General features: G+C 35.0%; 1 protein-coding gene across 9 annotated transcripts in view; it reads left to right on the plus strand.

The window, feature by feature from the left end:
- DOCK7 (dedicator of cytokinesis 7) overlaps positions 1 to 15977 on the plus strand; it is a 228799-nt gene that overhangs the window by 27186 nt on the left and 185636 nt on the right. For all 9 annotated transcript variants that reach the window (XM_007978501.3, XM_038000744.2, XM_007978502.3 and 6 more), the window contains exons 3-7: positions 5763 to 5938; positions 6130 to 6198; positions 10265 to 10394; positions 10491 to 10703; positions 11037 to 11122. In XM_007978501.3, the coding sequence (XP_007976692.1) occupies positions 5763 to 5938; positions 6130 to 6198; positions 10265 to 10394; positions 10491 to 10703; positions 11037 to 11122 (674 nt within the window). The remainder of the gene's footprint in view (positions 1 to 5762; positions 5939 to 6129; positions 6199 to 10264; positions 10395 to 10490; positions 10704 to 11036; positions 11123 to 15977) is intronic.

The raw sequence follows: 15977 nt of genomic DNA on the forward strand, positions 1-15977 counted from the left end.
TATTCTTTCAGTTCAATCAGTTTTTGCTACACCTACTTTATAGCTCTGTTATTTAGTATATACACAGAGTATAACTCTGTTATTTAGTACATATACATTTAAGATTGCTATGTCCTCTTGGATCTTTCCTTTTATAATCAAGGTAATGTCACTCTCTATTTGGTACTGTTGTTTGCTTTGAAGTCTGCACTTTCCCTTATTAACTTAGCCACTCTTGCTTTCTTTTGAGTAATGGTCACCTGGTATATCTTTTTCCATACTTCTATTTTCAACCTACCTATGTTGTGTTATTTGAAGTGAGTTATTTGTAGATACCACATTGTTAGGTCATATTTTTAAGTTCATTCTGCTAGTCTCTTACTGTTTACATTTATGTTTATAATATAATGTATAAATTTATAATTTAATGTTGTTACTCTGTTAGGGTTTAAATCTACCATTTTATTTTTTGTTTATTCTGTTTTTCATCTCTCTGTTTTCTTTTTTCTACTTCTCCAGGGTTACCTAAATGTTTTTTAGGATTCCATTTTGATTTATAGTGTTGTCGAGAGTATCTCTTTATATAGCTTTTTTAGTGGCTGTACAAGGTATTGTGTTATATACATGACTTATCACAGTATTGGTGTTCATATATTACCAGTTTGAGTAAAGTGTGGAAACTTTACCTATTTTTACATCCCTTTACCGTCTCCTATACATAATTGTCTTAAACATTTTCTCTATATACACTTAGAATCATATTGGACAATTTAGAAAAGTCAAGAGAAAAAGGAAAGTCTATTGTATTTACCTATATTTTTTGCTCGTGCTGTATTTGTTTTTCCTTCCTAATATTTCCAGATACCTTTTATTATTTCCTTTTGGTTTAAGGAATTTCTTTAGCCATTCTTTTAGAATAGATCTGCTGGTGACAGAGTCTCTTAGGTTTTCTTTATCAGAGTATGTCTTAATTTCCCCTTCATTCTTTTTTTTTTTCTTTTGAGACAGGGGTGTCACTCTGTCACCCAGTGTGGAGTGTAACGATGCAATCTCAGCTTACTGCAACCTCTGCCTCCCAGGCATAATTCTCCCACTTCAGCCGTCGGAGTAGCTGGGACCACAGGTGCATGCCACCATGCCTGGCTAATTTTTTGTATATTTTTGGTATAGTTGAGGTTTTGCCATGTTTCCTAGGCTGGCCTTGAACTCCTGAGCTTAGGCGATCCACCTGCCTTGGCCTCCCAAAGTGGTGGGATTATAGCCATGAGCTACTGTGCCCGGCCTTCCCCTTCATTCTTCAAGGATATTTGCAGGATCTAAAATTCCAGGTAGTCAATTATTTTCTTACAGCACTTGAAAAATGTTGTGCCACTTTTTGACTGTCATGATTTTTTATGAGAAATTTATAAGTTGAATTCTTTTCCCCCTAGAGGTAAGGTGTCATTTTCTCCTCACTGCTTTTAGGATTTTGTTTTATTTTATTTTATTTTGGAGACTGAGTCTCGCTCTGTCCCCCAGGCTAGAGTGCAGTGGTGCAATCTTGGCTCACTGCAACGTCTGCCTCCTGGAGGCAGATTCAAGCGATTCTCATGCCGCAGCCTACCGAGTAGCTGGGATTACAGGCCGAGTAGCTGGGATTACAGGCGCCCGCTACCACGCCTGGCTAATTTTTATATTTTTAGTAGAGATGGGTTTTCACCCTGTTTGCCAGGCTGGTCTTGAACTCCTGACCTCAGGTGATCTGCCCGCCTCTGCCTCCCAAAGTCCTTGGATTACAGGCGTGAGCCACTGCACCTGGCCTTTCTTTTTCTTTTTTTAAATCTACATTTGGTTGCTGTGTCATGGTACATATTTCTCTGGGTTTATCCTGTTTAAAGTTTGCTTAGCTTCTTGTGTCTGTAGGCTTATGTCTTTTTATGAAATTTAGAAGTTTTTAGCCATTGTTTTTTCAGATATGCTTCAGCTCTGTCTTCTTTTTCCTCACTTTCTAGGACTCTGGTGGTGCCAGTATTGGATATTCTAGTGTAGTTTGTCCCTGAAGATGCTTTCTATTTTTGTTTTTGTTTTGTTTTGATTTTTCAGTCTGTTTTTCTTTTAATGCTGTTCAGATTGGATAATTTCTATTTTTCTTTCTTCAAAGTAACCGATTTTTACCTCCTCTATCCCCTCTTTTCTACTATTGAATTTATCTATTGAATTTTAAATTTTGGTTAGTGTGTTTTTCAGTTACAAAATTTCCATTTAGTTCTTTATATCTTCTGTTTCTTTGCCGAGATTTTGTTTCTTTACAGAGAGTTTCTGGTTTTTCAGTTATTTTAAGAGGGTTTACAATTGCTGTTGAATTATTTTTCTGATGTTTGCCTTAAAATCTTTGTCATATAATGCCAAGATCACTTATACTTGGTATTGACATCTACAGGTTGTTTTTTTAATTAGAGTTAAGATTTTCCTTGTTCTTAGTATGATGAGAGATTTTTGATTGGAACTTGTACCTTTTGGGTCTTATGTTGTGAATTTCTAGGTCTTATTTAAACATATTTTAGCTGGCTTTCTTTGATATTGCTCTAGTTATAGGTGGATGCTATCTTGTTTTGGACAGACGGAGTAGAAGTTCAGAGTTCTTATTTGTCTTCTTTTGGTATACAAGGAGGGGAAGGATTCCTTGTTACTTATTGTCGAGCAGGAGGGAGAGTCCCCACTTCTGCTGGACCACAGCTCACACTACTTAGCTGGGAAGGGTAGTAGTGCTCCTTACTGTTCCTCACATGGCCTCTACTGACATCCAAGGGTGTGTGGCCTTGTTACACTGGGCATTGGTGAAAGTACTTACTCTCCACTAGACCTTCTCTGACAGTGCCTAAGTGATAAAGGAAAGAGGAGCCATGTTGCTGCTTCATAGGAGTTGATGTCCAGATTTCCTTAGTGGCCTCTACCGACACGATGAGAGTCAGAGATTAATTATTGCTCGGTAGATATAAAAATCCCAACACCCTACTTGTACTTCTCTGATACTACCCTGGTGGGGAGAGTTGGGATGCCTTGTTACAGCTTGGTGAGGGTAGAAATATAGTTCCCCACTTGGCCTTTGAGCAGTTAAAGTCTAAATGTTTTTTGTTTTGTTAGGTTGCTTCTTTCTTGATCTGTTGGCTGGGGAAAACAGGCTCACCACAGCCCAGTCCCACTACCTCTAGTGCTTCTTGTTGTTTTCTGGGCTGTGGGCTTTTCTAGTTCTGAGTCTGGAATGTATAAGGCAAAAAGAAATTTTGAAGTAACTCACTGTCATGCCATTCCCTGGGTTCTGATGTCCCTGCTGGCCAGCCTTCTTCTCTATACCTTTCAGAGTCTTCTTAGGGTTGTTTTCTATGTAGTGTCTAGGCTGTTGTACTTAGTGGAAAGAATAGAGAAAAGTACTTCTACTTCGTCTTTCTAGAAGGGAAAGTTTCCCTTAGTGACTTTTGATGTTTGAGCAGTTTTTTGTGTGCTTTATTTTTTCCCATTTATTTGAGGGTGTGACTTTAAAAAAAATTATTGAGATGTAGGACTTGTTCATATATTCTAAGTACTAGTCGTTTATCAAATATGTTTTGTAAGTTCTTTCTTTTAGTGTGGCTTGTTAATCCTTTTCTTAACAGTGTCTTTTAATGAATCCAATTTTTCTTTTATGATTCTTTTTTCATGTCTAAGAAAACTTGGCCTATTCCCAAATTGTAAGGACATCCTGCTATGTTTTCTTAAAGTAGCTTTATAGTTTTAAGCATATATGTTTGTGTTGGTGATCCATCTCAGTTTAATTTTTATATATGTTGTGATACAGAGATTGGGGTTCATTTTTTAAATGTGGATACCCAGTTCTAATAACAATGGTTCAAGAAGATTTCTCTTTTTCTGTTGGATTGCTTTCTTTTTCTTTGTTAAGAACATCATAGTATAATTTGTACTTAATAGGATAGGTGAGGTAGAATGCTTAAAATCGTAGAAAAAATTTTAGAGATCGAAAACCCAGTTTCAAATTTCTGCTCTACCATTTTGTGGCTATTTTATTTTCAGTTGGTTGTTAACTTTTTTGAGCACAAATGCCCTTATTTGTAGAACTGAAATAGTAATTATATCTAGCTTAGAGGGTTTGGGGGAGGTTTAAATGAGATAGCATATACTGATAATGATAAATAACTGCTATCTTTTGAGTGTTTAAGATGTGTTATTTATTATTTTACTCAATATCTTTAAAATGTTAAGTTCAGGATGGGCGCCGTGGCGCACGCCTATAATCCCAGCGCTTTGGGAGGCCAAGGCAGGCAGATTGCTTGAGCTCAGGAGTTCCAAGATGAGCCTGGGCAACATGGCGAGACCCTGTCTCTACAAAAAAAAAAAACAACACAAAAATTAGCCAGGCATGATGGCTCATGCCTGTAATCCCAGCTACTTGGGAGGCTGAGGTGGGAGAATCCCTTGAGCCCAGGAAGCAAAGATTGCATACAGTGAGCTGAAATTGCACCATTGCACTCCAGCCTGAATGACAGAGGGAGAGCCCATCTCAAAAAAAAAAAAGTTCAGTCCAAAGAAGCATAGATTAAAGCACCTTCTGTTTAATAATGTACACCTGAGCAGAGGCAGGTTTCAGTGTTTTTATTCCAGATGAATATCCTGAGAAATAACATGTTCTTATTTTCATTGGTCTATAACTGCATATGTGTTATATATCCTTTATAGGTTTGTCTGAATATTTTTTTCTTTTTCAAACTAGATAAGAAGTATGATATTTTATTAAAAAGTATCTTGTTAAAAACTTGGCTGAAGAATGCTACCAGTCTTTTATTATTATTAATGGGTAGTTTTAATAGGGCCTGTGTATTCCTTTCCTATGGCTATTGTAACAAAGTGCTACAAACTGGGTGGCTTAAAATGAAAGAAATTTATTCTCTCACAGTGCTAGAAGCCAAAAGTCTGAAATCAGTATCACTGGACTAAAATAAGGTTTTAGCAGGGCTGTGCTTTCTTCAGATGTTCTAGTGGAGTATCAGTTCCTTGTCTCTTCCAAATTCTGATGGCTTTGGCATTCTTTGACTTGTGATCATATCACCTCTATCTTTAAGGCCAGAATATTCAAATCTCTCTCTTTTTCATCTTTATACAACTTTTTTTCTCTCTGTGTATAGCCTAAATCTCCCTCTGTCTTCTCATGAGGATATATGTGATTGCCTTTAGAAACCACCTGGAAAATCCAGCATAATACCCCCGTTTTAAGAACCTTAATCTGCAAAGACTTTTATTTTTTTCCATGTAAGGTAACATGTACAGGGCCCATGTGTTAGGATGTGGAGAATTTTTGGAGGGAAATTTTTTAGCCTACCCCAGTCTGATTATATGTTTTTACTAGGATACTAAACAAAAACAAGAAATAAAGTCAGAGCACTGTTTAGAAACGGAGCAACTTACTTTTTTTAATATCCAAAGATATAAAAAAGCAAAAATAATCCTTCCAGTGAGTACTTTGTAAACTATAAAGTAGAATAAAACTGTTAATTCTTACTAGTGTTTTTATGTTAGAGTTCTGGGCAAAGTGTCAGCAAGGACGTTAAAGAGAGTATGACCCAAAACATCGAGGAGTGCAAGAAGGGTAACACTTTGTGTTTTCTTTAGTGCGTCTGGTTGAATATCTGTTAAAATTTTAGAAAGAACTAGATTAAAAGCTTTTATTTTAAAAAATAAGTTATTTGCCTTAAGTTTTAAAATTACTTCATCTCTTATTTTCTACCCATCTCTTATCCCACCTTTTTACAAAGGTGCCCCTTACTGAAGCAGTAGATCCAGTGGATTTGGAAGATTACCTCATTACTCATCCTTTGGCTGTGGATTCTGGGCCTTTACGGGATTTGATTGAATTTCCTCCAGATGATATTGAAGTTGTTTATAGTCCTCGGGACTGCAGAACTCTTGTTTCAGCTGTACCTGAAGAAAGGTAAGGAGACATTGACCTGTTTTTGGCTTTAGAGTAACTATAGAAAGGCTACCTTCCATTATTTTATTTAGAGCCTATTTTCTTGTAGCATCATCATTTCCTGTTATGTGAACAGCAATTGTAGCAACCAAATTAATGAACATCAGTGCTGTCCTGTCTGAATTACAAATGTATTTTCCTTTTTAAAATAGTGAAATGGATCCACATGTTAGAGACTGTATAAGAAGTTATACAGAAGACTGGGCAATTGTCATCAGAAAGTAAGTTATATATTTATTACAACATTTACGAATACTGAGTAAGATTTCTAAACGGATTAAGGCAGATTCATAATGATTATGAGACCTGGAAATTTATTTAAACGAAATAGCTGAAGAAACAAAAGAAGAACCTTTGTGTATAGATATTTACTCCTTAGGAGTTCTGCAATTACTTTTACTTACTTTCTTTGTAAAATATAATTCATGGAAAAATAGTATTTCTGTATTATTATAAATCATTAAGAGCTAATAATATATGATAATTTTGTAGTCTAATTCTTTTAGGAAATATTGGGTAGATATTGGTGAATAATTTGTATTTCTCAAAAAGAATCCAGTTTAGTGAAACTTAAATGGCTAAGTTAACATTAACAGGCAGTTTTATAGACCAAGCTATTTGAAAGATCTCTGCTGTTTCTAATATTTATAGGTCTTTGACCTCTATATCCAATCAGGTAAATATTTGTAAAAAATAATGTTTTGTTCTAGCCAAAATTTATTTTCCTGATAAACTGTGCAATAATAAGTCAGATTAAGAAGTATATTAAAACTGATTTACACAATAATCATTTGCTAATTTGCATAATGGAGAAGGGTCTTCATGCTGAATCTTCTTAACCTTATTTTATTTTTCTGAAGGAGATGTGATTGAGGTAGTGGAGAATTCTGATATGGCATTATAGTTTTCACAAATGAAATAATCTGTGCAAAACAGCACTAGCAAAAGTGATATATCCATTGCTTATTGTTTTGCCCTCATGGCTGTCTTATTTCACTAGACTTTACATTGTGCTAAATATCACTCTGGAGGATAATGCTGACATGCTTTTTAGTTTCACTGTGACCTAATAAAAGCACAGTCTGCTACCCTTTATATACAAGAGCTGTTTTTATGAACTTACAATTTTGATAAGTATTCTGATAGCCAGCTTTTAGACATTACTGAAGAATACTGTTCCTCTGTCAGATAATTCAAAAGTCTTTACCTCTGTGCATATATGTTAGAAACCTATAATCAGAAATCTTAATAAAAAGGTTAGTTGTAAAATATATTGACCTCAGAATCATGGAAATCTACTACTTAATTCTAAGCATAGGATTATTAACCTTGGTTTAGGCAAGAGGATAAGAGAATTAACATTTATGGGTTTACTGTGTGCTGGGCATTTTATTGGGCACTTTGCACTCATCTCTTAAGATTTTAACAGATAAGGTATCTCAGGCTCAGAGTAGTTAAGTAACTTCTCTGAGATCCCACAAACCAAAAAGTAGGGTAGTCAGTATTAGAACGTAGGGGCATCAGATTCTAAAGCTCTTATTTTTTTCTATTATACTAGATGTTATACATTATATGCACTGGTAAGTGGAAGACCAAAGGGAGTACTTTTGGTGAACTAGAAATTATGAGGTATCTCTGAAACAAAGAAGATAGGTATGATTGGAATGTAAGAGAAAACCATAGTACAGAATAATCTAAGGAGAAGATACATGCAAAAGCTTCAGTAGTGCTTTAAGCTCAGAACCAGTGAATGCAGGAAATGGAAAGGGAGACTTGGTAAATATTGGATATGTGATCACTTTGAAACCTCTTCCACAATGTGTGCTCAGTAACAACAGAGATATCTGCCCTTTTTTTTGGATCAGTAATTGTGGAGGCTTAGGCTAATAGGATAGTACCCAGGGTGAGCATGTCTTGGAGGAAGAAGGAATGCTCATACCCAGAAGACTAGGTACTGGCAGACTTTGCTTGGTGGTGTGATCTGCCCTTTCCCCACAACCACTGGATATGGGCTGGAATAAGCAGATACAGTAGTTTAAGACAGATGTGGGGGATACAAATTAAAAAATTAAGATAGAACTTGAAATTGCCAAGAATTTGATGCAAACCAATACACTTGAAAGAGAATTATCCAACTACAAATAAAAGAACTAATAATTTAGGAAATAGTTAATAGAATACAGATTAAGACCTATAAGTGTAAAGAATACTCTTAAATACATGAGAATAATGTACATGAGAAATGTGAAAGGATATTTTAACCACATAAAAATCAATTAATTATCTTTGGAAATTAAATTTTGATTAGTGAAAAAATATTCCAAACTCAGCAGATGGGCTTAATGGTGGTGTAGATGTGGCTGAAAAGTGAAGCAGCTATAAGATGAAGCCACAAAATTCTTCCACGATTCAGCACAGAATGATAAAGGGACACAAAAGTACTTTATTTATTTACTTATTCAGTAAGTGTTTACTGAGAGTCTTACATGTACCAGGCACTATACTAAAGACTGATGATACAGCAGTGAACAAAACCAACTCTCTACCCTCATGGAGTTTATATTCTAGTGGGAAATGAGATTGTCGATAGACAATAAACCAACACAGGTAAATATAGACTAGATAAGATCTAGGTGAGTCAAGTGGAGAAAAAGGTAGGGTGAAGTAGATAGAGAGGGCCAAGAAGAGGAACAAATATTTTTATTTTATTATTTATTTTGGTTTCTGTTTAGTTATTTACTCTGTTGCCTTGGCTAGAGTGCAGCGGGACAGTTGTACCTCATTGTTACCTTGAATTCCTGGCCTCAAGCTATCCTCTTACCTCAGCCTCCCCGAGTGTTGGGATTACAGGTGTGAGCCACCATGCTCGACCTTCTGTTTTATGTAATTAATCAGAGGAAGCCTTACTGATAAGGTGATTTTGAGCAGAGACCTGAAGGAAGTGAGCCTTGTGAATATCTGGGGGAAGAATGTTATTAGGCAGAGGGAAGAACAATACATGCAAAGGCTCCATATTGATCACATGCTAGAAGTGTTCAAGGAACAAAGAGTAAAGAGGACCGTGTGGCTGGAACTGTAAATGAGAATGAGAATGCCAAGAAACAAGTCAGAAAAATGGTGATGTGTGTGGGGTTGAATGGGTAATTATTAGAGCCTTATCATAGCAACTGACTAGAGGACTGGATGATATAGAAGAGAGTATTGATCATGAATCATTCTTTGCTTTCTTGAATTTCATATTGTCAATTTTTTTAGGATAGAATTCAGTGGTATTCTGATTTATCAGAGCAGCTTACGTATGCAGCTTTACAAATTAAGACACTTGAAACATTCCGTTAAATATTAAGATATCTGCTTCTAAGTAATAACTTTCATATTACTGTATTGAGTGTCTTTAGTTCTTTCTCTTTTGCGATTATGCTGTGATGTTAATATCATGTAATTGCTATTTTAATAGCTTTAGCAACAAGACTGGATGTGAGTAATTCATATCAAATGTGATTCTTTACTATCTCATGAATTGGGTAATAGCAAGAACTGTACCATCTTCTTGTGAACATTATTGTTTTGCTTCAACTAAAATATTCCTTCAGTTTGGCTCTGTGAACTGTTGAATCATGAACAATAATTGCTCTTTGATCAGCTCATATTTGATGTTCTTGGGTATTAGGTTGTTATTGGATTGTTAAGAAAGAAGCTTGCATTAATTTAAGAGTTGTTTTTAGCTACCTGTGTATATATTTAATGTTAAGTGATATATATGTACACAGTGATGGTGTAAATTTTGCTGGTTTTCATGTTACAAGTCTGTAGCTTTAGGTTAAGATCTTTTATAGATAATGAGAGATAGCAAAAAATTTGTTGGCTACTTGAAATTTTAAAATTCAGTGCTTTATATGTATATAACCTTTTAAAATTTATATTATTTTTAATTCAGTGTATATTTTCTATTTTCTCATTTTATTCTTTAACCCAAGTTACTAGCTTCCCAAGTTTTCTTTTTACTGACGAATTCTCTGAATTGAAAGTACAGCTTAATTTATATACACATGATTGGCATGGAAAGAAGGAAAATATGATTTGCTTTCGGAAACTCATACTCTACTGCTTAGCTGGGTTAAAGGAGCATTGAATGGAAACTTTCTTTAACCTCAATTGCTAGAATGGATTCGTATTACATAAAGAAATAATGCAGAAAACACTTGGCTTATTACATAATGATGCCCAAAAAGTGAGAGCATTCCGAAGTTTGATAGTTGATCTTTATGTAACTTTTTTCTTTAATAGATACCATAAATTGGGAACAGGATTTAATCCCAACACATTAGATAAACAGAAAGAAAGGCAAAAAGGTTTGCCAAAACAAGTTTTTGAATCTGATGAAGCTCCAGATGGCAACAACTACCAGGATGATCAAGTAATACTTTTATTCTTAAATAACTTTAAGAAGTTATTTTAAAATAATTGTTAATTTATTTATTAATATAATTATATTTAATGTTTTGCATGACAGGATGACCTTAAAAGACGTTCAATGTCAATAGATGATACCCCAAGGGGTAGCTGGGCCTGTAGTATCTTTGACTTGAAAAATTCACTTCCTGATGCTTTGCTTCCCAATTTACTTGATCGAACTCCAAATGAAGAAATAGACCGTCAGAATGATGACCAAAGGAAATCAAACCGTCACAAAGAACTTTTTGCTTTGCATCCATCACCAGATGAGGTATAGATGTTTGCATATAAAGAAGCAAATGATTATTAAAATCGATCTTTTGGGATTATGATTAATGTAGGGTATTTATTATAATAATGTAGGGGATAAAGCAACTGAAACATAGCTGTAATTTTTATAAATGAATACATTTTATACTAATGAATTTCCTATTCTTAATGAGTAACGTATAATCAAATGACTTCTGTCTGTGGATAAATAGGTCTTTCTTTTCTATGTTCTATTGTGAAGACTAAAAGTATTAGATTAGTAAAGTAAGTTCTTAAGAAAAAGAGTTGGAATATGATAAGCATATTCATTTTGGTGTTGCTTTTCAATTTGTAGGAAGAACCAATAGAACGGCTTAGTGTTCCTGATGTACCCAAAGAACATTTTGGTCAGAGACTTCTTGTAAAATGCTTATCACTTAAGTGAGTATTTATTTCTTTTTCTTACAGCTTTTATTTTCCAGGATAAAATTTTAGTACTGGTGTAACAAAATCTGAGTAGATTTTATAGTTGTATTTGTGTCCTTTTGAGAAGTACTGTTCTACATGTCATTTTAAATGCTATTCAGCATTCAAACGTATATATGAAGCTGAGCCTGCTGTGCTAAGCCTAACATATTTATGAAGCTAAGCCTACTGTGTAGCAAACGTAAAGTCAACTTTTAAATTCTGTATATCATTTTAAATGCTATTCAGCATTCAAACCTATGTATGAAGCTAATCCTACTGTTCTAAGCCTAAGATATATATGAAGCTAACCCTGCTGTGTAACAAATATAAAATCAATTTGATTTTACAGTAGGCTTTGTTTTTTGAAGATTTTGATACATGTATTTTTTCCTTCTTGAAAAAACTTAGATCTGGTTTCTGCTACCATCATTGAGGTGATATATTTACATTCTGCTTTACAAAGTGCTTTCTCTTATTTCATGCTGTCATGTTAATATTATAAGTTTAATTATTCGTTCCAACTTAAGAAAAAAGTTTTGATTCATGGAGCTTTCTGAAACAAGCAACTCATAGGGACAGACCATGTCTATATATAATTCTGGCAATTTCTTTCCTTGAAAGCTAAGGCTTTGTATATTTAGATTTATTCAGAAACGTGTTAGATAGATTAAGTGCATTGAATCTTTTGAATAACAGGACACCTAACATCAGTTCTTACTTATAGTTTTGTTTTGTTTTTTAACAGCTTTATTGTGATCTAATTTATATATCATAAAATTAACCCTGTTGAAGTATACAGGTTAGGGGTATATATTCACAGACTTGTACAGCTATCATTACTGTCTAACTTGAGAACATACTCATTATCCCAGGAAGAAACTCCATGCCTGTATTAGTCTGCTCAGGCTGCCATAGCAGAACCATAGACTGGGTAGCTGAAACAATAGAAATTTATTTCTCACAGTTGTAGAGGCTAGAAATCAAAGATCAGGGTGCCAGTGGGTTGGTTTCTCATGAGGCATCTCTCCCTGGCTTGCAGATGGCTGCTGCTTGCTGCATTCTCACATGACCTTTCTTCTGTGTGTGCCCAGAAAGAGAGAGGTCGCTGGTATCTCTTCCTCTTCTTATAAGGATACCAGTTCCATGGGATTAGTGCTCCACTCTTAGGACCTCATTTAACCTTAATAAGCCCTTAAAGGGCTTATTTCCAATTACAGTCACATTGGGGGTTAGGGCTTTAACATATGAATTTTGGGGGATGATACTGTTCAGACCATAACAATACCGGTTAGTAGTCACTCCCTGTTGTCTTTTTTCCTCAGCCCCTGACCATCACTAATTTTCTTTCTGTCTCTATGAGCTCACCCATTCTGAATATTTCATGTAAGTGGAATTATATGTGGCCATTTGTGTCTGGTTTCTTCATACAGCATAATGTTTTCGATGTTCATCTATGTTTTAGCATATATGAGTAGTTCTTTTTTTTCTTGAGACAGAGTCTCACTCTGTTGCCCAGGCTGGAGTGTAGTAGTGCAACCCCTTCCTCCCGGGTTCAAGCGATTCTCCTGTCTCAGCCTCCCGAGTAGCTGGGATTACAGGCACCTGCCACCACACCTGGCTAATTTTTTGTATTTTTAGTAGAGATGAGGTTTCACCATGTTGGCCAGGACGGTCTCGGTCTCCTGACCTCGTGTTCTGCCAGCCTCAGCCTCCCAAAGTGCTGGGATTACATGTGTGAGCCACTGTGCCCGTCCAAGTAGTTCATTTTTTTATATGACTGAACAATATTGCACTGTGTGGATATACCACGTTTTGTTTATCCATTTATCAGTCAGTGAGCATTTGGGTTGTTTCTACTTTGAAAAGAAACATACTTTATTGAAGTATAATTCACATATTATGTGGTTCACTCAGTGTATATTCAGTGTACAGTTCACCAGTAAGTTTACCCAGTTCACCAAGAATACAATCAGTGGATTTTAGTATATTCTCAGATCTGTGCAACTATTATTACAATAAATTTTAGAGTACTTTCATCATCCCAAAAAGAAATTTCGTATTCGTTAGTAGTCACTCCCTGTTTTCCCCAACTCTTCCATCCTTAGGCAACCACTATCCTACTTTCTGTCTCTACACATTTGCTTATGCTGACTATTTCCTGTAAATGGAATCATGCAATATGTAGTCCTTTTTTTTAAAAACTTAGTTTTTCATAGTGTTTTTAAGGTTTATGCTGTAACATGTGTCAGTACTATAATTTCTTTTTATTCCTGAGTGATATTCCATTGATGAATATGCCACATTCTGTTTATCTATTAATCAGTAATGTTTGCTTCCACTTTTTGGCTGTTACAAATTAAGTTCATAATTTGTATATAGGTTTTTATGGGACATGTGTTCTCATTTCTCTTGAGTATATACCTAGGATAGGAATTATGGTTAGTATAGTAACTCCATGTTTAACTTTTGGAGGAGTTATCCAAACTGTTTTCCAAAGCAGCTGCACCATTTTACATTACCACTAGCAAGTTAGGATGATTCTAATTTCTCCATGTTTCACCAACATTTGTTATTACCTGTGTGTTTTTTTTTTAAATCATAACCATTCTAGTGGGTATGAAGTGTTGTCTCATTGTAGCTTTACTTATGATTTTCTTGATTAATAAAAGTTACAAGTTTGTTATTTCTCTCTTAGAGAAATAAAATATAGAATTTTTTTTTTGTACAACTCTATTTTCTTTAGCATTTGTTTGTTTGGCTCTCATTAAAAATTCTAAAGTAATAATTATATACATCTGATTTGTCTATGATAAGAAAAGTCCAGGTTTAAAGTGAGGAAGAACTTGAGGTCACAAAAGTTCAGAAAGAGTCAGAAATGATAGCTTTACTTTAGCTCATTATAGAAACTGATATATTTTTGAAAATTGTTTCTCTTACATTTTGTTCCCTAAGAACAGCCTTTCTTTATCCTGGATGAGAAAATTATTTCTACTATTAAGAAGACTATTAGTCAGTAACATAGTGATTTATACATTCAGGGGAATATCTTCTAGGCATGGTCAAGTTCATACGAATTTAGCCAAGAAATGCTAAGAAATCATAATTTCCCAGGAGTAAGTGTTCTGTAGCTAATTTTACATTAGGGCTATTGCTCTTACTCGTTTTAATGGGCTGCAAGGAAAAGAGCTTGGCATGCAAGCAGGATAGAAACACTCCTGCATGAATGCCTAACACCAGATTTCACGAGAGTAATACTAGAAATGGTAGTGATATTTGTTTGCTGCAACTTCAGCTTTGGCAGGGAAAAGTCAGACAGGAAACGGGAAAAAATAAAAAGAGAAAACTCTGAGAATTCCTAGTCATAAGCTTACCTCCTATATGTGTGGCTCAAAAAATTCCAAGGCAAAAGTTTAAAGTGAGTCTAGGTTTGCAGTGGCCCTAGGTACCTGGCAGAAGCATACATTAATTAATTGTTTTTAGAGAAATTCACTTTAAAAATTTAGGCCTCAAAATATTTCTACAGATAAAGTTTCAGCTCCAGTCATAAAACAACAAACATGGCAAAACAAACTGCAGACCTGAAAAGGACTACCAGTCAGATTTAGAATATAAGTACTTTTAATATATTTAAGTAAATAATTATTTTAAAATATTATAATGGAACAAGAAACTGTCAGAATTGACCAGGAAGATTTTGAAAAGATTCATGTGATCTTTTTCAAGATTTTATAATTGAAATTATAAATCCATTTAGGTGGGCTCAACATAGATTAGATAAAACTGAAGAGTGAATAAGTGAACTTGATCATAAAACAACAAACTTATACAAAATGTACACAAAGATGTAAATAGATGAAAAATAAAGTGATATCAACAAAAAGTCTAATTTGAATTCTAGAATGGAAATAACTTAGGGAAAAAGAAAACAGTTATTAAAGAGATAATGGCTGAGAATTATTCAAAATTTATGAAACATAGTAGTAACTCTCAATTCTGGATGTCTAGTAGGATCTAGGAATAATAAATAAAAAGAAATTCATATCCAGACTAAACATAGTAAAAATGGAGAATACAAAACCAAGAAACTATATTAAAAGCAGCCAAAGAGAAAAAGAGATCCTATGCAAAGATATTACAATTAGCCGTCAGGCGCAGTAGCTCATGCCTGTAATCCCAGCACTTTGGGAGGTGGAGGCAGGCGGATCACGAGGTCAGGAGATCGAGGCCATCCTGGCTAACACAGTAAAACCCTATCTCTACTAAAAATACAAAAATTTAGCCAGACGTGGTGGCGGGCGCCTGTAGTCCCAGCTGCCCAGGAGGCTGAGGCAGGAGAATGGTATGAACTCAGGAGGCGGAGCTTGCAGTGAGCTGAGATCGCGCCACTGCACTCCAGCCTGGGTAACAGAGCAAGACTCCATCTCAAAAAAAAAAAAAAAGAAAAAATAAATTATAATTAGGCTAACAGCTGATTTATCACAGCAGCAATGGAAGCCAGAAGACATTGAGTGTTATCTTCAATGTTGTTAAGAGAAAATAACTGTTGACCACAAACTTCATACCCTGTAAAATTACCTTTCAACAAACACATTCTTGAAGCAGTTAGTTTTTGCTGCACTGTAAACTACCTTAAGATGTAATGTTTCAAAACAACAGATGTTCAATATTTCTCATGATTCTGTGGGTTATCTGGGTAGTTCTTGTAGTTTGGGCCAATTTGGTTGGGATTGGATGATCTATAAAGGAGTTGTGCATGTCTGGTAGTTGGCAGGCAGGTTGGTCTAGGAGTCTCTCGTTTATGTATTTGGCAGTTGGCTTAATGTCAACT

This window comes from Chlorocebus sabaeus, chromosome 20 (genome assembly GCF_047675955.1).
Source record: "Chlorocebus sabaeus isolate Y175 chromosome 20, mChlSab1.0.hap1, whole genome shotgun sequence".
In the NCBI taxonomy this organism is placed as follows: Eukaryota; Metazoa; Chordata; class Mammalia; order Primates; family Cercopithecidae; genus Chlorocebus; species Chlorocebus sabaeus.